Source organism: Tripterygium wilfordii, chromosome 4 (genome assembly GCF_013401445.1).
Source record: "Tripterygium wilfordii isolate XIE 37 chromosome 4, ASM1340144v1, whole genome shotgun sequence".
Taxonomy (NCBI): Eukaryota; Viridiplantae; Streptophyta; class Magnoliopsida; order Celastrales; family Celastraceae; genus Tripterygium; species Tripterygium wilfordii.
Window position 1 is genome coordinate 15567559 of NC_052235.1, and position 18067 is coordinate 15585625.

The 18067-nt window shown below is 38.2% G+C and overlaps 3 protein-coding genes across 5 annotated transcripts; 1 reads left to right on the plus strand and 2 right to left on the minus strand.

Moving 5' to 3' along the window:
* Positions 1-588: 588 nt before the first annotated feature.
* Positions 589-4693, plus strand: LOC119996786 (probable galactinol--sucrose galactosyltransferase 6). The gene is made up of 6 exons (XM_038843583.1): positions 589-830; positions 957-997; positions 1093-2465; positions 3044-3253; positions 3357-3491; positions 3856-4693. The coding sequence occupies exons 1-6, from the start codon at positions 686-688 to the stop codon at positions 4475-4477; spliced, it is 2526 nt and encodes an 841-aa protein (XP_038699511.1). The 5' UTR covers positions 589-685; the 3' UTR covers positions 4478-4693.
* A 750-nt stretch (positions 4694-5443) lies between these two features.
* LOC119997241 lies at positions 5444-11305 on the minus strand. Of its 3 annotated transcripts, none has more exons than XM_038844125.1 (8): positions 11031-11305; positions 9834-9938; positions 9557-9683; positions 8817-8930; positions 7081-7279; positions 6922-6967; positions 6506-6581; positions 5444-6126 (listed from the first exon to the last, which is right to left on the minus strand). In XM_038844125.1, the coding sequence occupies exons 2-8, from the start codon at positions 9888-9890 to the stop codon at positions 5888-5890; spliced, it is 858 nt and encodes a 285-aa protein (XP_038700053.1). In that variant the 5' UTR covers positions 9891-9938; positions 11031-11305; the 3' UTR covers positions 5444-5887. The 3 variants fall into 3 exon arrangements, with proteins under 3 accessions (XP_038700053.1, XP_038700052.1, XP_038700054.1); XM_038844124.1 differs by having other exon boundaries at positions 9834-9942; positions 11031-11303; XM_038844126.1 differs by lacking the exon at positions 11031-11305 and having other exon boundaries at positions 9557-9679; positions 9834-9942.
* Positions 11306-11940: 635 nt separating this feature from the next.
* Positions 11941-14313, minus strand: LOC119997041 (receptor-like protein 15). The gene has a single exon (XM_038843813.1). It carries the CDS (start codon positions 14311-14313, stop codon positions 11941-11943), a length of 2373 nt encoding a protein of 790 aa, XP_038699741.1.
* Between the last annotated feature and the right edge of the window lie 3754 nt (positions 14314-18067).

The window sequence follows — 18067 nt, forward strand, 5'->3', positions numbered from 1 at the left end:
TCCGGTGCCTTCTAACAATGTCTGGCGATTTTCGGTTTAGTGTTGTGTTTTATTACTTTGTTTTTGTGTTTTTTAGTCTTTAGTTTGTATTCCATCTTTATAGTGACCCGAGCGCCTACGAGTATCAATTATTCAATTTATTGGATAACCTAATACAATAAAATCTATGACCTCTTTTTCAAAAAAATTAATATGAAATGTGAAGTGTTGAATATTAAATCTACATTATGTAGTATATGTTTATAATTAACTATTATTTCAGACATAGATTTTGGGGGAAAAAACGAGGACCATATTTTGAATGGATACGTGAAGGTGTACGTGGACACAGATCAGCACATGAAAATAATGCGACGGGACAATTGTTTTAGCACAAAGCAGTGACGGGTAAAGAACCCAAGCCCACTTATCGCTTTACACGTATCCATCTGCAAGTCTCAGTTTTACGTAAAAATTTGATATCTACTGTGACGGGAGAAATATGACCGGAGTTCGTTGATTGATAAGACCTGGATCTGACGTGGTGGCGTGATCTGCCGTTAGAACTAACGGCCAAACCGACGGAGATTATTTTTTTTTTCATTTTTGGCGTCGTTGGATAATATGACCAAGTGTGACACGACACGATCCTACTGAACCGGACGAGAAAGTCTGTATTTCTAAAGAAGACGATTGGTTACTGACGATGGTGTCTATGCATCACAGTATTCGATCTCCCGCTATAAATATTGTCTCCCGCTTTCATTTTTCTTCACAATTGGCTTTGCGATCTGCGTATCGCCCTTACATTTCAAAGCCTCGCCAGAAGCGCTCTTCTAGTGTTGTTTCTGGTAATTTGCTTTTCCTTCTCTGTTCAGATTTTCTTTTTGGGTTATGGGAAAACAAAGAATTGGTTTTCCAATTATTTCTTAGTTTGCTTCGATTACTGACGAATTTTGCTTTCTGGGTTCATGCAGTGAATCTCCATAGAAAGAATTTTGGTGTTTACCTTTTAAAGGTTTGTGACTAAGCAATAAGCATGTTTATCTGGTTTTTCTATGTTGAATATTTGAATGTGCGAGATGAGCGATATGTTGAAATTTGGATTTGCAGAAAAGCGAGTTAACTGCACCGTTAAAAAGGGCCCAGGAGGAAGAGAAGAAAGAAGCGATGACGATCAAACCAGTGGTAAAAATCGCCGACAGGAAGGTAATCGTCAAAGACAGGACGATTCTGACCGGAGTACCGGACAATGTGATCGCCACGTCCGGTTCAGCCTCAGGCCCGGTGGATGGAATCTTCCTCGGCGCGGCGTTCGAGGAGGAGAACAGCAAGCAAGTGGTCTCGTTAGGCACTTTGCGGGACGTCCGGTTCATGGCTTGCTTCCGGTTCAAGCTCTGGTGGATGGCCCAGAAAATGGGCGACCAAGGGAGGGACATTCCTCTCGAGACTCAATTCCTTCTGGTGGAAACCAAGGACGGCACCCCCCTCGAACCGGACGATGGAAATGAAGAAAATCAGATCGTCTACACTGTTTTCCTACCTCTGATCGAAGGATCTTTCCGATCTTGCTTGCAAGGCAATGTCAACGACGAGCTCGAGCTTTGCCTCGAGAGTGGCGACAGCGACACTAAAGCGTCGTCGTTTCAGCACTCTGTTTTCATCCACGCCGCGACAGATCCTTTCCTCGCAATTCACGAGGCAGTCAAAGCCGTGAAACTCCACCTGAAGACTTTCCGGCAACGCCATGAGAAAAAATTGCCTGCAATCGTCGATTACTTCGGTTGGTGTACCTGGGACGCCTTTTATCAAGAAGTGACACAGGAAGGAGTCGAAGCCGGCCTCGAGACCCTTGCCGCCGGCGGCGCTCCAGCTAAATTCGTGATCATCGACGACGGATGGCAATCAGTCGGCGGCGATCCACGAGAAGAAGATACCAGTAATCAGGACAACCAACCTGCGCAGTTGCTAAGGTTGACCGGGATCAAGGAGAACGACAAGTTCCAAAAGAAAGACGATCCGACGGTCGGGATCAAGAACATCGTCAACATAGCGAAAGAGAAATACGGATTGAAATACGTGTACGTATGGCACGCGATAACTGGATACTGGGGAGGAGTCCGACCCGGCGTGAAGGAGATGGAGGAGTACGATTCGGCGTTGAAGTTCCCGATGGTGACCAAAGGTGTTGTGGAGAACGAGCCGACGTGGAAGAACGAAATAATCGCACTTCAGGGAGTCGGGGTTGTGAACCCGAAAAAAGTATACAAGTTCTACAACGAGCTTCACAGTTATCTGGCGGCTGCCGGGATTGATGGTGTGAAGGTCGACGTGCAGTGCTTGTTGGAGACTCTCGGTGCCGGTTTGGGTGGCCGGGTCGAGTTGACTCGGCAATACCATCAAGCCCTTGATTCGTCCGTTGCAAGGAATTTCCCTGACAATGGTTGCATCGCTTGCATGAGCCACAATACTGATGCACTCTACTGGTAACTCTCCTTCCTCAAATAACAAATGCTAATAATCCTAATGTTTTTTTTCCCCCAAAAAGATAAACATCCGAACAGTTAGGATCCGAGTTATTCCAACTAATGAGTTAGACGCATAGGATCAATGAATTTGTGAACTTTACATATCTCACATAATACACATGAAATCATGTGCGTACAACTGGATAACTGTAATATCAGTTGTTGAGATCCATGTCATGACTATTTTTGCCTAAGTAATTTTAAATTTTGAGATAGATGCACATAATTCATCTAAATCATAGGCCCTATATAATACATATGAAATCGTGTGTTTATGTCGAATAAAAAATGTTAAAGGATTTTAAGGTTTTTTTGTCCCACCAATCACAAATTATGATATGGATGCACAGGATTCTCACGAAATTATGGACCTGTAGAAATCATGTGCATCTATTTTAAATATTTTAAATTAGAATAATTGGGATAGAAAACTCTGTGATTCCTAAGGCTGTTTTGGAATAACTATTATCATTTGTTTTTCAATTTTTTAGAGCTTTTGTCTAATGTGGGTTAATCCATTGGGTCTTGCGGTGCAGCTCGAAGCAGACGGCGGTGGTGAGAGCATCAGATGATTTCTTTCCACGTGATCCAACTTCCCACACCATTCATATTGCTGCGGTTTCATACAACAGTGTGTTCCTTGGAGAGTTCATGCTACCTGATTGGGACATGTTCCACTCGCTCCATCAAGCGGGTGAGTACCACGCATCAGCCAGGGCCATTAGTGGTGGGCCAGTCTACGTTAGGTAATTAATCACTGCCGTTGAATTTCATTTTCATCGTTGATTCAACTCAATAGGTTGTGATGTAGGGTGCCTGATGTTGTCCTGATCTGTTGGTTTTTTGCAGCGATGCTCCTGGGAAGCACAACTTTGAGTTGCTAAAGAAGCTGGTCCTCCCAGATGGGTCCATTCTTAGGGCCCGTTTGCCTGGCCGGCCCACTAAAGATTGTTTATTCACTGACCCAACCCGAGATGGTGTTAGGTAAATGATTTCTTCTTAAGCTTTTTTTTTTAAAAAAAACCTAGAAAGTAGAAACCATCCAGCCCAATATACCATTTGAATGTTGAGTTGGAATAAATCTCAGGTATGAAAATGAGGTTCCTAACCCTTATTTAGAAGTGAGCCTAAAACTCACGAGACCAGGATAACATAAGGGAAATAGTCCTAACTAGTTCGAACTCCCGATCTTAGCAATCAAAGCTGAGAGATATAATCAACTGAGTTATTGCTCCGTGATTCTTAAGCTTATTCACTATAAGGTTTAAGGTTTTATGTTATGGTGGATTTAAGTTTGGTAATGTCATAGGGGTTTTCTTACCAAAATGGAACTTTTGTCTGATTTCAGCTTGTTGAAAATATGGAACATGAACAAGTACACTGGGGTGCTGGGAGTCTACAACTGCCAAGGAGCAGCATGGAACAGTGTTGAAAGAAAGAACACCTTCCACCAAACCGGAAGTGAGGCCTTAACCGGTGCCATCAGGGGTCGAGATGTCCATCTCATCGCTGAAGCTGCGATCGGCCCTGACTGGAATGGTGATTGTGTTGCTTACTGTCACCGGAGCGGCGAACTTGTGAGCTTGCCTTACAATGCATCATTGCCAGTTTCCCTCAAGGTCCTTGAGCATGACATTTTCACTGTGACGCCCATCAAAGTTATAACTCCTGGCTTCAGCTTTGCACCTCTGGGTCTGATCAATATGTTCAATGCTGGTGGTGCCATTGATGGGCTTGAATACCAACTCATAGATGCTACCTGCAAGGTTTCAATGGAGGTTAAAGGATGTGGAAAGTTTGGTGCTTACTCATCGGCTCAGCCGAAACGATGCATTGTGGATTCGATTGAGGTTGATTTTGAATATGATTCATCGTCCGGGCTGGTGAAATTCAATCTGGATAGCCTGCCTGAGGAGGGCAAGAAACGTGCAGTTGAAGTGGAGTTAGTTTTGATGAATGTTAGGCTGTAGGATGGAGGTCTGGTAGGGCATTTCATGGAAGGAGATTTGACAATTTTCCCTTTGAATTAGCAGTTGTCATCTTGAATCTTATGTAGTTGGAACTTGGAAAGGGAAATTTTAAATAAAGTTTTATTCTTCTCCTTTGATACACGCAAAAGAACTCCAATCCATGTCTAGTCTGTTAGTTCTCCTTCAGTAATAAAAATTTTCATGCTTTTAATGTAACAATTTCAGTTCAATTATCTGGTCGTGCTGTCTTGGCACACCATGTCATATATGCTGATCAGTGTTCCGGCACACAATGCATGAATAGTTGATAATAGATTGTAATTCAATTTTCAAAAATATACCAACCTCCTCTAAATTAACACCTTCCCATTGATTTTGGTACCATCACATCAACATATGCGTCGTATGCCAAAACCATTGAATAATTAATATCTTGTAATAGATAGAGAGCTGCACAAAAAAGAAGAGAATCAAGTTTTTAAGTCCCAAATACTTTAAAACAGAGCTTGGAACGTGAACATTTCCTTATGATGATCATTCATTTTCCAATCTTTAAAGCAAGCAACTCGGCACCACACAATAAAAAATTTTGAAAATTTTCTGAACTCCCAGGCAAAAAGGGATAATAATATAACAATTCATTAGATGTTCCATTAACGACCGACTTGGAAAGAAAACATTAAGTTAATTTTTTTATACAATAGAAGTTGTATAACCATCAAAACAAGGACAACAAAACTAGTTAACAAGAACATTTTATAGCCAGAGTCATGTATGACCCTATCAAGCAAAGTGCCACCAGACTCTAATCTTTGAACTACTTCCACACTCATTCCAACAATTGCAAAGAACTAAATATTTAAAACAAAGAGCTTGGAACACCAACACTTCCATCACAAATATGATCCTTCGTTTTCCACTCTTAAGGCAGCACTTGGCACAACACAAGTAAAAAATACGTAAAAATTCGCTAATCCATCTAGCAAAATGGATGATAATATGAGAATTTATTAGACGCTCCTGGCATATCCACTGTTCACAATGACATTTTCTGCATAATGTACATTCCCTTTCAAGATAAATACCTTTGTAAACTTCACAATCACATCTATCAACGGGAAAGATTGTGAGATAATAAAATATTCACTCGAAATGCCTATCAGGTTTATTTTTATATTTTGAGCAAATCTGGAAAGGTCTTACTGTATTGACCAGGAAAACAATGAGAGTGTTGGATCAGCAAAACGCATCAACTGCTTCACCTCCAGAATGATGATTTTGCTCGACAGTAAATGGCCCTTGAATTGAAAATTCGTATCCTTCCACGTCGCTGTAGCATATCATGGATAATTATTTTGCTAGATGATTCATGCTTTGCTACCCAAATTGCAATATTCTCGTATCCTGGTTTTAAGTTTGAGATAGCATCAATTCCAGTTCACGATCAAAGCCATCATCTTCTTGATCTTCATGTGGCACTGATTGTTGTCGTACCTCCAGGACCATCTGTCCAGTGACTCCAGTTTGTTCATAGAACAATTGTCTTGATGCATTCCAGTCCTCAGAGATTTTCTCTACTACATCTCCTATCAGTTCCTTATCATCTGATATATGCTGTATGTTTTGGACATCCACCACCTCACTTGCCTCTATAAAAAAAAAGGGTAGACCAACAAGTAGTAATTAGTTCACATTCAAGTAATAACTTGACACGCAAAATGATGCAAAGTTGAGAAATTTTTGAAATATTAGGGCGCGGAAAGTGAAAAAGAACGGAACTGAAACATATTCCAAAACTATGAATCCGTTTCTAAAGTCAATGTTGAAGAAACATGTAGGGGATATCAGATAATTAAGCAACAAAGTTACAAGCGATTTGCAGCGCTGATATGATTATAATATTTGGATGCATAAACTGAACTGTAAGAGTTACAAGCAAGATCACCATTTGACATCATGAACAGCAAGTTTGGGTTCTTATCTAAACGTAAATGCATAGCTTAATTTTCTATTTGATAATGAATATACCTTTGATAGCTAGTTTCTTGACATTTGCATATTCTGTTGACATTTTCTTTAGTATGCCCAGATCAACTTCCATACCCTGGGATACAAAGGAACAAACACATGAGGTCTTGGTGAATACAAACACACTAGCATCTGTACAGAAATACAGAGCATCATTTAATGCTATGTTGCTCAGACTCAGGACCAATATAGGATGTTGTAATGTGTGTAACAATCAGGTTCTTCATTGTTTTGACATATTTTGTTATTATATCATGCCTGCTACTATAAGATTCGTGCCAGATGCTAGTACAACTATAGGGAAGCTAAAAAAAACTGAATAATGCAGACTTAAAAAAATCTTGACAGGCATGCATATTTTATCAGTTCTCTAGGAGAGACAAAAACCTAATAGCTCTGTGAGTTTGGTAACTTACCAAGTCCATGTTAAGAAAGTCCTCAATCTTAGTGTTCGTAAGTAACCTACCAGTCAAAAGGGAAAAAGGAAAGCAATAAGCAAGAATGTAGGAACTGAAATCAGGATGTGTTAAGGCTGACAGAGAATACAACATGGAAATAACATAGTGAGAACATACTTCTCATATGCAACTTGAATCCGGGCATTCTGGACCTCCGTAAGCTGGTTCAGTGTCTCCATAATAGAGCCTTCATTTACATCCACAGATCCAAATAGAAATATGTTCCTTTTTAGCATGCTTTTGATCAAAACATGCACTACTTTTATATCTTTTTCTTTTGCCTCCACAACAAGCTCTTTCAGTCTCTTCAGCTCTCCTGGAATGGAATTAAGGCAACTGGATAAGAGAAAAAGTGCACATAGAAAAAGTAAAGAAGCAACAAAACGCAAAACGCCATAATCAGACCTCTGATTGCAGTTCTGTTACTACATTAACGTATTAAACATGCAGCGTGATAGGGATCACAACTACCTTAGCAGTCCGAATTACTGAGAACCAATGAAGGAGCCTCCAAGAGAAAATTATTTAAGTAGGTACATACATTTCAAATAAACACTCATTCAAATATGTTGGAAGTTTAAATAACATGTTTTTGCAGTGCACTTGAGGCCTAAAAATCAGACCTATTCACAGTAGAATCATACATAAAGCGAGGAAAACTGTTTACTTGTGATTGAATTGAAATAATGGCCCGACACAATGGAAGAAATCTCATAAAGCCAACTACAAGATCGCAAGTCTTAGTTGACATTGTGGCATCTAACGAGTATATATTAGTTATAGTCAACCCAAAGCCACATAAATGTTGCGCTATAAACACATCATGCTCAAATTACCAAAAAGAACAGCAGATGTACATCATCTCTATTCCATGCAGATGAGTAGGGAGATGGGAGAAAGTGAGAAACAGCTAAATAATGTGAAATTTAAATCGCATTCATCTCAGTGTTGTTAAAGGCGAGAGGCACACCACCCATCAAACGCCCGAGGCGCAAGGCGAACGCCTAGGCACGCGCCCGAGCGAAGCTAAGCGCAATTTTTTAAAAAAAATGATAAAACTTAAAATTCCTGGACTGCACAAGGTATCCAGCTCATTGTAATATAAATAACTTCATTTATATTATAAATGGATTACCATTACTAGTGTAAATTATAATATAAATAACTCCTGTTATGTGTTTTTCACTTTTTCTTGAAAAATTCAAACCATTTTATAATGATAAATTAAGGAAAATTGAACAGACCTGAGAAAATAGGGTCAATAGAGTAATTGTGCTCTGATATAATGACAGAGCATGTAGGGTCACAAAAAATAGATTAATAGAGTAATTATGCTCTGATATGTGTCATGTCTACTTTTGTACGAAAAGTCAACATCCACATAAAAAAAAACTAATTTTAGAAGAAAAAAAGAGTCTGTCTTCTTCACTTCATCTTCAACCTCGAGAACAAACCAAACGTTGCTTATAAGCCTTCCCTTCACCATCAACAACCGAAATAACAACACACTTAACCCTATTTCTCCTAGGTGCACGACTGACCAGCCTTGCACCTAGTCTGAGGCGCGCGCCTAGGCCATGCCTGGCGGAAGCCAGGCGATTGAGGCTAGGTGACGCACCTAGGGTGCGTCTCGCCTGGCCTCGCTTGGAGCGCCTAGGCGCGCGCCCGGCCACCTCGTGACAACACTGATTCATCTATTAATACAATAGCATGATTTGAGATTATAAAATAGCATGATTTGAGATTATACGATAGCATGATTTGAGATTATGCTCATCGCCTTAGCATCATGTACAATGCAGATCAAAACGGGCACACAACAGTTGAGTCTCAAAAGCAAAGTGGAAACGTACCAATTGAAATATAGATTTTAATAGGAGGCCTGAAGGGTTGGGTCTCATAAAGGCAGTAAAGGCAATACAGGCCAGCCAGTCTATGTAATAGCGAGGTAGTGTTGATCACATGACCTGCATATAAGTATTTAAGAGCCAGCCAAGTAAATAGTGGAATAATATGAATGTAAAGAACACAAAAGTCTAACCTCATTGAGAATGAAACAAATAGTTATTGCATTTGCAGATGTAATTTGATAATTGACCATCTTTAGGGAAATATTTAAATTGTTCGTTTTCTGAAAGAAAGAAAATTAAAAGGATGGACAATGCATTTTGCTTTATATAGTTGTTGCTGAAGGTAAAAATAAAACACCCAATCTCAGTCAACAACAAAGCGCTAGGTACTAATTCTGCAATTTATTTTTTTGAAAGAAAGCATCTATCAGGAAAATTCTCATATTGAAACTAATCATTCACAAGGAAATTCTTGCTTGAGATTGTTATATGCTAGGTGACGTTACATTGTGTTGAAGAGTAGTGTTCTGTACGTACACATCACTTGGGTTAGTATTTAAAGAACATCACCTCACAATCTCTATATCCAGAGGTATGCAGGGAACATTGCACATCTTAACAGTAGTTGCTAGACGCAAGGGTAAAAATAAGAGACATAAAAATTCAGAACCTGCAAGAAGTGTCGCAAGAATTGCTCACCTCAGTGTCTAATATACAAGAAAGTAATGTATCAAATAGCTTACCAATCGTATGGGCGTATAATGACTGCATAAAGAAGGCCAAATTGGTTGAAGGTCTAGCCTCGTAAATGTAGGAGAATTTCTTGGAGAGCCAAACCCTTTTCATAGCAGCAAAAGTTGTTGATCCTTCCTACCAGTTATCAAACTCCAACATAAATATGAGCTATTACAATGTAAGAATAAAAAAACCTATTTGACACAAGAAACCAAACCAACACATATTCCCACATGAAAGTGAGATAAAGTTGAAAAAGAAAACCACAAAAATTAAAGGAAGTACCATAACAAACTCATCAATAAGTTCATCAATGTCGCGCTCAAAGGAGGAGAGATCCATTGTCCCCAATGTTCTTGGTTGGCCAATGGCAATAATATGACCTTGTATCTGGCTATTTGCTCATCAAAAACCCAAACATTATCAAAAGGAAAACATGCAATTCTAGAAAGAAAAAAAAAAATCAGAGCAATCATGACAATGAAACAGTTTTATGAAATTCAATGCATCTCCTCTCTATAAACTCTCCAAATTAAGCCCCCGCTTGGTTTTCAAAAAAAAAAAGAAAATTGGAGACAACCATGATATTTTGTGCTTCGCAACAAAACAGAATGATACTTAACAATGGCTTTCAAAAACCTATGGCACCAGTGGAGCAAAAGTTTTCAACTGCAAGAAGGCAGTGCTAGAAGAATGCAATTAAAATTAAGCAAACAATCTAATTCTTAAATGAATAATGGAATTCACCGACAGAACAAGACAAAAACAGGCTTGCAGGTATAGCTTGGCTTAGGAATAGATCCCCACACAACTATTAGCATGCCCCGGACGAGACAACAACTCTTTCAAAGGTGGGATTCCCAACCCCCTATTCAGATTAGCCTAACATTCTCATTCTCGGAAAAGGAGGTCAACATCATCACTTTCAACTAGGGTTGGCATTCCAATCGCGGGAAGGAATAACAAAGCCAGCTCTTCTTTCCTTTCTCCTCAGCTCGATGGGCAGGCTTACGGAAAGACCAGATGCAGATAGCGGATATTGATTACAAAACTCCTTAATCGCTTAGACAACCTTCTAACTCGCTGCAAGGAGAGACTGGGAAGCGTGACTATTCTGAAGTAAGAGGTATCGAGAGTAGGCAGAGGCTTATAACATAGAAGAATGGATGGATGCCCGGTCTTTTTCTCTCGAAGTCAACTCTTTTAATAGAAAGAATCTCTCGCTGGTCTAGCTCCTAAAGAAGTAGGGCGATCAGTCGAATCAGAACCTAAAGGTCTGGAAAATTTCTGGTATAATTTCCTTGAATCTGAAAGCGATGGCAGCTAGTCAGCTTAACCTGCCTGTCCGCGGAAAGAAAAGAAGGATAGTTGGTAAAGGGGGCCGCCCAGAGTCGAAGTCGTGTAACCGTGTAACTAAGCACATAACAAAAACACTAAACATAAAATTGAATCAGAACATAAATGGATTGAAAATTTTTTTACCTCTCTCGTTTGCAAAGGCCAACAGCTATTTGTTGTTGGATGCTTTCACACAACCGCGGGCACAAGATTAAGCGTTTCAAACCTAACACGAATTCTGCATATAATGGAATGAATTTAGTCAGTTATTCGTCTTCTGCGCGAAAGGATCGTCGAAGATTGATAAGCTGATACTCGAAGCTTCCATGGCGCGCAGATGTTCTCCTTCCCTCCTCCTGTGAAGATCGTGCTTCTCTAGAAGCTTTGGATTGAAATTGAATGCCCTGATGTGAGAGCTGAATAGTGGGCTTTGTCTTTGCTGTAATCATTCTGGGCTTTTATCCATTATCTTCATTGGGCTTCTTTTATTGGTCTTGAATCTTCTCTCATGGGCTTCTTCTCTACATGGGCTAAATTACTTTAATGGTTTGTTTATAACGTGAAACACACCGTTCCATTGGTATTTCTTTCAATCAAGTTTTTAAAGCAGTCACATCACTGTGACCGTTAACTCCTTTTACAGGGAGAAAGGTTAGAAAGTCATTGAAGTGACGCTAGTCAAGTGGGCCTTGGGGTCAGGCTCACCTTCTAAACCCTAACCAGTAACCAGCTGTCCAAAAGAGGAACATATTGTCAATTGGGCCTCAGCCCAACTCTTTTTATCAAAGGCATGTTACATGATTGTTTCACAACAAAGTCCATTTCCAAAGAGAAGAATTGGGTCTACGTGATGATATACAGGCTTTGATACAAAAGAAATACAAATGCTTTGAAAGATGACCATAAATATACTTCCAGTAGTATCAACATGGTAAGACACCGATAGAAGTAGTGAGATAAGATGCATTATAGCCATACGCAAAGATTACAAAGAAATTCGGGAAAAAAAAACATGAACTTTGAAGCACAAAACCATATTTAGAGCTTGGAGAGCTTATTGGAACTTATCAACAACAAAATAGTAGCAAGTGTCGATCCATACTTGCATGTGGTAAAACCATACTGGTCGCCAATATGGATTTATGTACAGGACTATTGCCATACTCAATAGTATCACGGCGTAGGCCACCACAAAACTTATCCAGAAATCAGTAATTTCCATGAAATTATCATCCTCGCTTTGCTCAATAAAGGGATATCTAGCTGGTGAATCAACATTAGTCTCGTTGCAGCTCTTATTTAATGGGAGTCCACAAAGAAGAGGATTTCCTTCATAACTAGTCTCATTGAAAGTCCCAAATTGATTTTCCAACGGAACTGGGCCTGATAAGTTGTTATATGCCACAATAAACACTGCCAAAGAGGTTACCTCACTCAATTGTGTAGGGATTCGACCATGTAAGTCATTGTAGGAAAGATCAAGACTCTCTAGCTGCTTCAAGTTCGAAAACATTGTAGGGATTAAGCCTGTCATATTGTTGTGTGATAAGTTTAACGACCTGACATTGCTTAAGTTTCCGAATTCAATGGGGATTTCACCGGAGAATTTGTTGCAAGAGAGATCGATTCCATACATGTTATCAAGGATATATCCCGTGTAATTGAGGGAGTTGCTCTTTGTTCTGAACTCCAAAACTTCTTCTACCTTATAAGGTTGTTGAATAGTCATTTCTCTGTCATAAATGTTTGTGTAATGATCATAATAAAAAGACAGCGAGCCTGTTGTTGTCGACAACAAATTGCTTAAGCAGACAGGTAAATTTCCAGATAGATTATTGGAAGAAAGAACCAACATGTTTAATTTGTGCAAACGACATAACTCAATGGGAATCTCCCCATGTAAATTATTCGCTTGCAAAAAGAGAGCATTCAAACTCGAGAAGTTACCGATCCAATTTGGTATTGGTCCGTTGAAGTTGTTACCTCCAAGATCTAGAATCTGCAAACCAGTGCAATTAAGAAAAGCTTGTGGAATTGGACCCCTCAATTTGTTTCCTCTCAAATGGACATGCTTTAGATTTGCTAATTCATTGAAACAAGGTGGTAAAGACCCAGATAAATTACTTCTGGAGAGATCCAAGAATTGAAGCTGATGAAGTTCGCAGAATTCTAGCGGAATAGAACCCTCTTCAAATTTATTATCGGCCAGAACTAGCGTGCTCAAGGTTGACATATTAGCCACCCATCTGGGAAACTTGCCTGACAAAGAGTTATGGCTAATATCCAAATTTTCCAAATATTCCAATGATGAGAGATCAGGTATTTTCCCAACGAAGTTATTTCCATCCAGCCGTAAAATTCTCAAATTTTTTGGGTCAAACATGGGAGGAATACACCCAGAAAATTTGTTGTTTGAGAGGCTAATGTGCTCCAACGAACTGTTAGCAAACTGCTCCTTTATCTCACCAGAAAATTGATTGTTTGAGAGGTTAATGACCTTCAACGAACTATTAGCAAACTGCTCCTTTATTTCACCAGAAAATTGATTGTTTGAGAGGTCTAGATTATATAAGGACTTTAGCTCACCCAAACTTGGAGGGATGGTACCTTGAAAGGAATTCTTAGATATATCTAAGCTCTCAAGATTTGGGAAAAGAGAAGTTATATTTGATGGGATCTGACCCTGCAACCTGTTTAGGGATATGTCTATCGAATATATGTTTGGAATAGGATGTGATGGAGGATGAAATGGGCCTACAAATGAGTTATTGGCCAAGTAAATCTCTTGTAATCTTGTGTTGTTCTCAAACAACCAACTGGGGAATGCTCCGCCAAACTTTGAATTGGATAGGTCAATATATCTCAAGTTGAATTGATGGTATAAGAAGTTGGGAAAACTTGCATTTGAATTCTTTGGTATGCAATTTGACAACTGCAATTCCTCTAGTTGGAATTTAGGTGTCCAAGGTTGAGAGGCTGCTTCGTCAATCAACTCGTTACCATCAGCCCAAAAATGTTTTAGACTTAAGTGGTTTGCGAATGGCCTGAGGCTTATTTGAAAGTGATTATATGAGAGATCCAAAATACGAATGGATGACAAGTTTGCCATACATGGTGGAAGTGCTCCTTCGAGTTCATTGTAACCAAGATCAAGATCCTCCAAGTTTTTCAAGTCACACCAGCCTGTTATTGAATCATAATTTGAGAAATGAATTTCATTCTTGTTGTTGATAAATATACATAGTTGATGAGAGATTTTTTTACCTCGATCGGATAGGGTGCCTTTGAGACCACAGTAATTCAAATGAAGAACTTTGAGAGAAGTGTTAGATCCAACATGAGTTTGGAGAAAATCTTTGTGGAGGCTAGATCTGTCTAGAAACAATTCTTCCAGTGTACTCAAATTAAACAACTCTGCAGTATGCATGTTAATTCAATTAGTACACATCCACAAGCATTTCATAGCAAAGGCTACAACAGAAATCCTATCTATATTATTTACATTTTCATACCTTGAGATGTATTTGTTTCATTCAAAATATTATCTTGAAGATTAATCGTCTTGAGAGTTGATAGTGCCCCTAACGATTTTAGCAGAGTGCTTTTACCTTTGGTTTTGAGATATGCCAGATCAAGTACCTTTAACTTGTTCAAGGTTGTTTTGTCTGCAATTCAAAAATGAAAATTTCCCAAATATCAAATGAATTGAAGATATTAGCGAATTTAGGATCACATCCATACATATTACCTCGAGGGCTCACAATCTCTTCAATGTTGTTATAGTTTAGTTGAAGATCCTCCAAGTTTCTCAAACCTATCAACTCTGAATGGGTTTCAAAAATAATAAAACATTTGAATCAATCAAGCCGTAATAATGTATTATCAAGTAATTAAAATGAACTTTATTCAATACAAACGTGGATTCATAAATACATTTATTAATAAGTTTTCTAATTTACCTTGAAGGTTGACTGATCCCGTTAATTGATTTCCTGATAAATTTAGAGACTTCAGTTGTGAAAGTCCATTAAGGGATCCAAAAACACTGTTGTTGAAGAAGTTATAACTCAAATCGAGGATCTCTAGATCACCTGTAAAATTTCATTTGTGCTAGAATTTGATATGCTCCCATAGAATTATTATTCCCAACAAAATAAATAAAGAAAGAAATTTTGATTATCATAATCAATCATTACCTTTAAATGATCCAAAGCCTGTAATATTATTTGAACGCATATCCAACTTCTTCAAATTGACGAAATTATTTAAGCCTGCTCAAAAAAGTTAATTGATTGAAATACTCCCATACATTAATGTTTTAAGAAAACACAATTAATATTGAATTGCTTATGAATGAATAAATATTAAATACGTACCTTCCGTATTAATTGTTCCACTTAATTGGTTGCGCGCAAGATTTAAATCTTTTAGAGAAGAAAGACCACTCAGATATGATATAATTTTGTTATCGAAATGATTCCCCCTTAAGTCAAGGACCTCCAGTGTCCTCAATCTCGACGGTAACATTTTAAATCCTGCAAATAACTCCAATAATAGTCTAATAAGAAATTTTAATTAAAACGTATAACTGATCAATATTTAATTTTAAATACCACGTAAGGATGACATGATGCTATTGTTTAATCTGTTCCAACTCAAATCAAGAAGCTCTAGATTTATTTTAAGCTCTGTTTCATTTCATAAATAATCATACCTTTGGTATCTAAGGTTGTTCCCATTTCATTGACCCCTAGATAAAGAGACTTAAGAGAAGAAAAACCACTCAATGATGATATAATGCTATCGTTGAAGCTATTCCAACTTAAGTCAAGGATCTCCAGTTTCCTCAACCTCGACCATAATATTTCAAACCCTGCAAATAAGTCCATCTCAGATAACTTTAATTAGAATCCACAGATACGCCTACAGAACAAGGTATATTAAACTATTAAATAATAATAAAAATTTATAAATATGTCTTATTTAACGAATTGGGAAAATGATTGAGGACCTTGATTCTCCAAACAACCAAGCATCCAATTGACGCTCAAGTCGAGACTTGTGAGTTGTTCAAAAGGAGACAAATAAGAGGCGTTGAGATACCACCCCTTCATCTCTGTTCCAACACCAAGGGAAAGAAAGAGTTTGCTTATTCTGCCAGTAGTGGTATTGCACTCCACCATTGTCCACTCACAACAATCTAAACTAGTCTCCTTAGCCTTCACAGGCCAGTCGAGATCCTTGAAGAATGGTTTGAGTTGTAAGAGAGCCTCCCTCTCTTGGTCCACACACCCATCACTACAACCCAACCCATTTAGCAGCACCAACATAATTACCACCACTTCGATGGAACACATCATACTTTTCATATTTTGTATATAGAATTGTTGCGCCTACAAGAATTTATATATATAGATGTTAGGAGATCATGCTTGTTGACAACTTGTAGGCTTTGGGAACATATTGACTTGGGGTCAACCAAAAAAATCAATTCGAAGTCTATTTTCTCCCAACCCCTAATTTCACGTTCATTTACTCTAATGACAACAATGGAGTTACCAACTCTGATCATTATCATCATCTCTCATTGTCATCAACCCCCATAATTTGCTTCCATAAGTCTTAATCACATGCCACTTACGTAATTGAAAAACCAGTTAATCCATTATCATCATGTTGTTACGGTGGGTTCTAGAGATCATTAGCTTGAGATATCGTTGCATGTTATTGCTGAAACCTTAGACTCAAGATTGCCAGGATGATTGATCCAAATTGAATGTAGTATTCTTACTTGATACATGATCCACTCATAATTTTGTGGGTACTTGTGGTTTTGTAACCTGACAGTTAAGCCTAAAACTACTCTTTTGTTAAGATAGCCAATGGGTTTCAGATTGATGTGTTGGATATAATCCCTATTTACTATTCAAATTGTAAGCTTTTGATTTTGAGATTTATATTCTGGAGTTAAGAAGGTGTGCTATGCTATGGTTTTTGGGATTATATGATTGGCTGTTTTAGTGATGTTGTGTAAGGTTGTGGTTTGGATGAACATTTGTGGTGGTGAATTAGATTGAGTTTGTTTTGGTATTGAAATAAATAAGATATGTTCTTTGATGACATTGTCATTGAGCCTCTAGAGTTTAAATCTGGATAAGTTTTATTTAATTGTCAACAACTGGGGTTCCTAAATGTGGAGTTAGTTTATGGAGATGATTCTGGACTCATTATATTAATTGAGAATTTGATATTTTTTTTAGATAGTCCCTAGAAAGGTTATTATACGTTGATCGGAGTGGCGCAGCGAAAAACGTTATGGAGCCACAGCTCAGATTTCAGAGTGTTGAAATATTAGATAATAACAAGAGTCAAATTAATTGAGGCATGTAGAAGGATGTACTATAATCTTTGCTCGAACAATTGTGACAAATAATCGGTCTATTTGGATTACCTTCAAGACTGCTAATGTATGCTATGTTATGGACAAAGACCATTATATTACATGATCACTACCAGGAAAATTTTAGATCATTTACTGTAGCAGGATTTTTTTTTTTTTTTTTGTGGAGGATTGGGAAGGTAGAGATTGCAGGCATTACACAATCATGAGACAGGTAACTGGGTGTACAATTGGAGTTCAATTGAATAGAATTTGACCTGACAAGGTTGTGTGATACTAAGTATAATTGTGAAATAAGATAGTTATTTGTTGTAGATGTTTGACAATGAAGACATGAATGAATAAAATTATGGTTGTTAAGCTTGTTGGGTGAGCGGTGACAAGGATAGCTGGTGGTTAAAAATGAATCCACATATGGTTAGGCAAAGATAATATACAAGCATAGTGGAGCCTAGGCAATATGAAATGATGGTAACATGTCTGCAGAAGGAATTTCTGACTTTGGCATGCGGCGAATCTCGAGGACGAAATTCTTTTAAGGGGGAAGAAATGTAATACCCGGTCTAAAACAAAAGAAAAAATGTTGGAATTAACAAATAATGGTAGTATTGTAAATCTATGAATGGTAACTTCTGATAAAGTTGGAGGACATAATGGTCTTTGAAAAGGGTAAAGAAATTGAAATGTAATGAATGATAAATGAAATTGAAATGCAATTGGTTAAAGCTTAAAGTTATATAGATATTATGTTTAGCTTCCCGTGGAAGTCAAGCACCTGTAG

Coding starts and splice junctions, on each gene's coding strand:
- LOC119997041 (XM_038843813.1), bottom strand. CDS start 14,313: ATGCATACTGCAGAGTTGTTTAATTTGAGTACACTGGAAGAATTGTTT.
- LOC119996786 (XM_038843583.1), top strand. CDS start 686: ATGGTGTCTATGCATCACAGTATTCGATCTCCCGCTATAAATATTGTC. Junction 831..956: donor CTCTTCTAGTGTTGTTTCTG/GTAATTTGCTTT, acceptor GGGTTCATGCAG/TGAATCTCCATAGAAAGAAT. Junction 998..1,092: donor TTGGTGTTTACCTTTTAAAG/GTTTGTGACTAA, acceptor TTGGATTTGCAG/AAAAGCGAGTTAACTGCACC.
- LOC119997241 (XM_038844125.1), bottom strand. CDS start 9,890: ATGGATCTCTCCTCCTTTGAGCGCGACATTGATGAACTTATTGATGAG. Junction 6,968..7,080: donor ATTCAAGTTGCATATGAGAA/GTATGTTCTCAC, acceptor TTTGACTGGTAG/GTTACTTACGAACACTAAGA. Junction 6,127..6,505: donor CAAGAAACTAGCTATCAAAG/GTATATTCATTA, acceptor TTTTTTTTATAG/AGGCAAGTGAGGTGGTGGAT.